We start from the raw sequence: 7,461 nt of genomic DNA, 5'->3' as shown, positions 1-7,461 counted from the left end.
CGCCGCCGCTCCGCCTGCCGGCCCCGGCCCGGGCCCCGCACGGCTCCCCGCCGCCGCCCGGACGCACCGGCTCCGCTGCCCGGCCCGCGCCGCCCCCCCGCGCTCACAGCCGGGCTCTCCGCCGCACCGGGGCGGAGCCGCCCACACGCCGTTCCCGAGCCTGCAGCGACACCGTGCGCTGCTCCGCCGCCTCGCACGCTCCCACACAGCGCCCGCGCCGCCGCCCCGCGCATGGATGTCTCCTTTCCTTTTGGTCTTACGGTGCTCCTCTTTCTTTTACTCTTTTTCGTAATTGGCTACTGTTTCCTTGTAAATATTTCTTTCTTCCTTCCTAGTTCTCGTCTGAATTTCTTTCCATACATTTCTATTTTTATTCAATTTTATGTATTGTATACTTACACCCCCCGCCCCTTCCCTTTTGTGCCTCTTTCCCTCTTACTACTCTGTGGGCTTTTATACTTCTCTGTCTTCTTTCTTCCCTTTCCCTTTTTTCTTCATAATTCTGTCGATTTTACCCTCGCTGGCACGTCCCCAGTCGCCTCCGGCGCCCCTTCTCAGACCATCAAAGTCGGTGTGATCATCGATAATCAGCGGGCATCAGCTCCAGAACGCGCTGCTCTCACCAGGGGGGAGGCTCTCTGGCACCAGCTCTGTTCAGCGTTTAGAGAAAAACTCGGTGCGTGCTGGTCCTTTAGAGCGGCTTCTGTTCTTTCGTGCTTGCTTGCTTACTTGGTTTGGACTTGCATGGATTCCTTCCTTTCTTTTTAATCTTCATCTTCACCTCCTTATGCTATTTTCTTTCTTCCTTTCTTTCTTTTATCTCTCCTTCTTCTCCTTCCCTATGCCTTCTCTTTCCTGCTCTTTTTTCTTCATCTTCTTTTCCATTCCCATCCTGGTCTCTCTAGTTTTATTTTCTGCTTGTACCACTTGCAATGAAGGATGTAAATGTCTTTTCGAAAGGGTTTCCATTCGTCTTATTTGCATCGATTCCTCAATTTTTATTTATTTATTTATTTTTTTCTCCATCACTGTTCTACTCTCTGGAACAGAATCCCAAACCCCAGCTCCCAGGATATCTAATTAAAAGGTGCACCAAATATTACAAACAACTCAAGGGAGTTTCTCATTTGGGAACTAAAAGCCATCACAGCCCAGCACACGATTCATCCAAGAATGCAAAAACTCTAGCCAACCACAGCACCCAAACACTTCTCATATATCTCATATATTCTTCCCATATGATCAAGGGTTATCCTACATGACTCATGTTCCACCTGCACAGCCAGCTAAAAGCCACAAGTGTGACACCACGGCATTGTCACTGAGAAAATCTGCTGGATGCCAAACACATATAATTAAAGAAAGGCATCAAGGTAATTTCTCCATCTGTCCTTGCTTCCGTGTGCTCAGCCTGTGCCAGGCAGCAACAGGAGAGGAATGAGAGCAGGCAGTGGTGCTCCAAACCAACAGGCATTTTAATCCAGGCAACATTCACTCTATCCAATATGAAGATGCCACAGCTGAATAGGAACCAAAGTGCATTTGCCTCTCACACACAGCCTCTTCAGCTGCAAGTGACTTACCTGTAGCATCGCTGGTGTCGACTTCCAAAAACATAAACCTTTTCAGAACAGGAGAATGTGTTTGAAGGGACATGGTCCCCTGATAGGAGTAATTTTGCAGCATGCAGGTTGGGAAAAAACAAACAAACAAACAAACAAAAAACCAACCAACCAACCAACCAAAACTACTTACACTCACCAAGAGCTTTGAAAAACAGGGACAGTGTGCAGAATTTCCTTTTGTACTTCTATCACTAGGGAAGCAGGAGGCATACCTGAAAGTTAGTGATAGTCTCTAAACAGCATCCTCAGGTCGAGTGAGTGGAAGAACCTTCCCCAAGACTAATGGATTACTGTCTAAACATCTGCCACCCAACAGCTGCCAATATTTCACTGACTGCATCTCATCCACTATTACACGTTGCCAAAATGAGAAAAGAAAAAACGGTGAGTGTTCTCTCAGACAAGAGAAGAAAACAAAGGAACGTGTCCCACTGTACCAAAAACACCAGGCTTGACAACATCTTGAATAGAGTGGCCACTTCTTCCCCTCCCTAGAAACACCAAGATCAGAGAAATTACTCGGGCAACATTCTGAGAAGGCTGGCAGAATAACAATTTTCAAAAAGCTTTTGTTTGTCCAATGACATTCCACAACAAAGACAAGCAATTAAAAGCATGTATTGCAGGCACCTTTACAAGCAGTAACGTCACACAGGACAACAGAGCTCAAGGACGTGCAGAACTGCTGGAGGTCCTGAGATGATCCCAGAAGAGTAGCCCTGCGTGCTGGGCTTTTTCCCAAAGTTTTCCACTGGCATCCTCTATCCTGTGCCACAGGAAATGAGGCCTCTACACCTAAGCAAATGTTCTGCATTTCACCCACAATGACACAGACCACGTTCTACTCAGCATCTCCATTCTCCCGAGGCAACACTCTTCCCCACTCAAACTCCCCCTTCCCATCGTACAGGTCCAGGCCCTACTTGATGCCACTTGAAGGATCACTGCCAAAATATCAAACATTTCTCCAGCAACATGTCCCATCTGTAAATCACACTCTGCATAGGATCTAGGCCTTGCCACCTCTTCACCTTACCTCATGATCACCACAAAGAACAAGTGAAACTCTTCAAAACTACACAGCCTTCACCTGACAGGCTCTTCCCACCTGCATGAACTCTACCATGAACACTTTGCTTCTTTTTAGCAATCTCACATGGAAATAGCACAGAGCTGCATATTAGAGTCCTTAGAGATTCTGTGATCAGAACATGATTGGAATTGGTATATGTGGATTTTGCTCTTCAAGAGAACCACACCAAATAACGTTGCACAAGTGCTCAAACAGGTTCAACACGGAGAATTTGTACTGCAGAGATCTTGAGCTGGGATGCTCTGCAGGGTTTGCCCTGTACCTCCACGTCAGTACAAGCCATGTGTGACGACAGGACACAGCATCTCTGCCAGGTTCAAGAGCACAAAAAGGAGAAGTCGAGTGCACAAAGATGACAATCGCCACCTCATTACATGCACTAAGAACCAAAACACTGACAAGGACACCACCATAATGGATTATACTGACTGTGTAGGAGAAATTGCTTTGGGTTTTGTTGGTAGGGATTATACTCTGGATAGTCTGTCCGCTTTCTTTTAATAGAAGTTTATTTCTAAGGCTTTTGAAGTGATGCTGCTGTTGACATGAATTCTCATACAACATCAAAAGACTAAACGGTCTTCAAAAGACTACGTGGTATTTCATACTGGTACTCTGGCCAGGAAAGTGCATTCACAACCCGGGGAACAAGGCAGCACGGAAAAGAAAATCCCACTTTCTAACACATACCATTAGAGAAAACTCCTCACCCAGAAGATTATAATTCTAAGCAGAGTAAAAAGATCCTTGGGAATCGATCATAGGAAAAGCTCACCATATCTTCACGTTTCATAATGCCTCTGGCGTTAGAACCAAATTTGATAGTTTGTCCTTCAATTGACTCACAAAAGGATGAAGTGCCAATTTTCACCATGCAAAATATTGTTAGAGAGCAGAATCAAAGAGAAGAAAGTAAATTTTCGTTAGGAAACAAAACCTAAACACAGGACTGTGCACCAATGCCTGGGAGTTGTGAACTCCACAGCCTGCACGTGTTTACACTCAGGAAAGAGGGTCCAGTGAAAATGCCACAAGAACATGTGCATATTCTGCAAAGCTGACACCTCGGGACACCTCTTATGGCAATGGACAATGATTTCATTCTATGAGAGAACTCACAGCCAGAAGAGAAAACCACATCTACGGACAATAACTGCTGGGGAGCGTGCTAAGGCATATATTTCCACTCCATCACCCTCATCACAGCAGTACACGAGAAAGAATCGGCTGATACAGAGGTAGAATTCACATCTTTAAGCACACGCCAAGCATCGCTTGGCCCCTGGCCGGTGGGGTAGAGCCCGGCCCAAAACAGCAGGTGCAAAGTGAGAGGGAGAGACTAGGCAGAGGTGAACATGCACCAGTGAAGGAATACAGGAGAGAAAGGCAGCGGCACTGACCGTGTGGAGGAGAGCGGAGGGCTCCGGCTGCGTGTCCTTGGCGGCGGGGCCGGGCGGCGGCGGAGGGAAGTTGGGGCTGAAAACCATGAGGTCGCTCTTGGCCGCGCCGTCCGCCACGCACAGGCTGCGGCTGTGGCGCTGCGAGTAGGACCAGCTGCCCACTTCGCTGGCGCACACCAGCGTGGTGGGCCCGGGCGCCGAGAGCACGGCCGCCCGCGGCGCCCAGCGCGACGCCGCGTAGAGCACCAGGGCCAGCAGGAAGAGGCTGGACACGGCGCAGATGGCCACCACCAGCCACACGTTGGTGGCCGCGCTGGCCGCACCGGGCGCCAGCTCCGCGCCCACCGCCGCCCGCGACGACGACGAGGCCGAAGCCGCCGACGAGGAGGATGCCCGCGGCCGCGGCCAGCGCCGCCTCGGCCGCCTCGAGCAGCGACACGCTGAGCGTGGCCGTGGCCGAGCGCGCCGGCTGGCCGTGGTCGCGCACGACGATGAGCAGCGTGTGGCGAGGGCCGTCCGCCTCGTCCAGCGCCCTCGCCGTGCTCACCTCGCCGCTGTAGAGGCCGACGCGGAAGGGGCCCTTGGCCCTCGGCTCCCACAGCTCGTAGCGCAGCCACGCGTTGTAGCCCGAGTCGGCGTCCACGGCGCGGATCTTGGCCACCACCTGCCCCGCCGGCGCCCCCCACGCCGCCCACGCCCACAGCGTGCCCGAGCCCGCCGCCGCCGCCGCCTCGGCCGGCACGGGGCCCGCCTCCGGCGCCGAGCCCGCAGGCGGCAGCAGCGCCGGCGCGTTGTCGTTCTCGTCCAGCACGAAGAGCTGCACCGTGGCGTTGCCGCACAGCGGCGGCTCGCCCGCGTCCACCGCGCGCACCTCGAACTGCAGCACCTGCAGCTCCTCGTAGTCCAAGGGCTGCAGCGCCCACAGCAGCCCGCTCTCCGCGTCCAGCGACACGTAGCTCGACGCCGGGCGCCAGCCGGGCCCCGACCACGACGACGACGACGACGGCGGCAGCGCGGCCCCGCCGCCGGCCACGCCGCCCTCCCACACCGAGTAGCTGACGCGCCCGTTGCCCGCCTCGTCCGGGTCCCGCGCCCACAGCCGCGCCAGCTCCGCGCCCGCCGCGTTGTTCTCCCGCGCCAGCACCGTGTACACGGCCTGCGCGAACGCCGGCGCGTTGTCGTTCACGTCCGACACCGGCACCCGCAGCCCGCGGCTGGCGCGCAGCGCCGGCGCCCCGCCGTCCTCCGCACGCACCTCCAGCTCGTACTCCGACACCCGCTCCCGGTCCAGCGCCTCGCGCAGCACCAGCGAGTACGAGCCCGCGAACGTCGCCTCCAGACCGAACGGCGACGCCGGCCACACCCAGCACCGCACGCGACCGTTCGCCCCCGAGTCCCGGTCCGACACGCTCAGCACGGCCACCACCGTCCCCACCGACGCGTCCTCCGCCACCGGCACCGACAGCGACGTCACCCACACCTCCGGCGCGTTGTCGTTCACGTCCAGCACCTCCAGCACCACCTTGCAGTGACCCGACAGCGGAGGCATACCCTTATCTTTAGCCTTAACGTGTAGGTCGTACAAAGTAATTGCCTCAAAGTCCAGGGTACCTTTCAGTCTGATCTCCCCAGTGTTCACATCAATGCTGAAAACATCCAAGGCAGAGGGTGGAACAACGGTATCAATTTCGTATACCACTTCTCCATATATTCCTAAGTCCAGATCTGTGGCATTCAGTCGCACCACGAGCGTCCCCTCTAATGCGTCCTCTGGCAAAACGACGTTATACACGGACTGGTTGAACTGGGGCGCGTTGTCGTTCACATCCAGCACCGAGATCAGCAGCTCCATTGTCCCTGTCAGAGACGGGCGGCCCCCGTCACTCGCCGTCAGCACCAACCGGTGCACGGGAATCGTCTCGCGGTCCAGCGGCTTTGTGAGTACCAGAAACAGGGATTTACTGCGAGAGTTACCGTTTTCTTCTGCTATTCTAAAATGCTCGCTGGGGCTGAGTGTGTAGGAGAGCTGCGCGTTCGCTCCGATATCCGCATCCGAGGCCCCCTCCAGAGGGAATCGAGAGCCCGGAGGGGAGTTCTCCGATAAACTGAGGTTTTTCCGTTGGGCGGGGAAGACGGGGGCATTGTCGTTGATGTCGGTGACCTCCAGCTCCACATGGAAGACGCGCAGCGGCCGCTCCAGCAGCACCTCCAGGCGCAGCGCGCACGGCGCGCTCTTGGCGCACAGCTGCTCCCGGTCGAGCCGCGAGCTCAGCAGCAGCGCGCCGCTCGCCCCGCTCAGCTCCACGCTCGCCCGCCGGCCCTGCGCCACCAGCCGCAGCCGCCGCGCCTCCGCCTCGCCCGCCTCCAGGCCCAGGTCCTGCGCCAGACGGCCCACCACCGTGCCGGCCTCGGCTTCCTCCGGCACCGAGTACCGCACCTGCCCGCCCGCCAGCGCCCAGGCCGCCTGCAGCACCAGCACCCGCACGGCCGCGCAACGCCGCTCGCCCATCGCCGCCGCTCCGCCTGCCGGCCCCGGCCCGGGCCCCGCACGGCTCCCCGCCGCCGCCCGGACGCACCGGCTCCGCTGCCCGGCCCGCGCCGCCCCCCCGCGCTCACAGCCGGGCTCTCCGCCGCACCGGGGCGGAGCCGCCCACACGCCGTTCCCGAGCCTGCAGCGACACCGTGCGCTGCTCCGCCGCCTCGCACGCTCCCACACAGCGCCCGAGCCACCTCCCCTCATTGCCATCTCCTGTGCCGTTTCTTCCTACCGTGGTCTAATTTCTTTCCCTCTTTCTCTGACTTTTTTGTCTTTCCTTCTTCTTTCTTGCTTTCTCTTCTTTATTTAGCCTTTTCTTGTTTCTCAGTTTTCTCTCCTGATTTTTTTCTTTTTGTTTTCCTTCCCACTTTCCTTCCCTCTCTTCGTTCTTTTTTCTCTTTGTTCTCGTTTTCGGCCGTGCCCTGTCATGCCCTTTTCTTTATTCCCTTTTCCCTTTTCCTTAGATCCTTCTCTGTTCCTTAGTCCTGCTGGTAGATCGTTCGTTGCCTCCGGCGCCACGGTGGAGATCATCAAACAGGAGCGATCAGCACTAATTACAGACATCAGCGCCGAATGCGGTGCTCTCAGCAAGGTGGACCTTTTTAGGGGCCAACTCCTTTCGACATTTAGAGGTGATTTCGGTGGTCATCTCGTCTGCCTCCCTCCGTCCTTTCTCCTTTGCTAATTTACGGATATATATTCCTTTTTGGCTTTCTCCTTTATTCCTGTATTCTTCTGCTATATATTTGGTGCACTCTTGTAGTGCAGTTTCTGGTTTCATCCTGTTTTCTTTTCTTTGTAATCTGT

General features: G+C 55.5%; 1 protein-coding gene across 1 annotated transcript; it reads right to left on the bottom strand.

Moving 5' to 3' along the window:
• Window positions 1-3,971: 3,971 nt before the first annotated feature.
• LOC120759368 (protocadherin alpha-13-like) lies at window positions 3,972-6,627 on the bottom strand. The gene is given in 2 exon segments (XM_058422524.1): window positions 3,972-4,505; window positions 4,507-6,627. Coding segments are annotated over 2 exon segments (2,655 nt in total).
• Between the last annotated feature and the right edge of the window lie 834 nt (window positions 6,628-7,461).

This window comes from Hirundo rustica, chromosome 14 (assembly GCF_015227805.2).
Source record: "Hirundo rustica isolate bHirRus1 chromosome 14, bHirRus1.pri.v3, whole genome shotgun sequence".
In the NCBI taxonomy this organism is placed as follows: domain Eukaryota; kingdom Metazoa; phylum Chordata; class Aves; order Passeriformes; family Hirundinidae; genus Hirundo; species Hirundo rustica.
The sequence above is the reverse complement of the archived record's forward strand: the minus strand, read 5'-3'. Positions and strand labels throughout refer to the sequence as shown.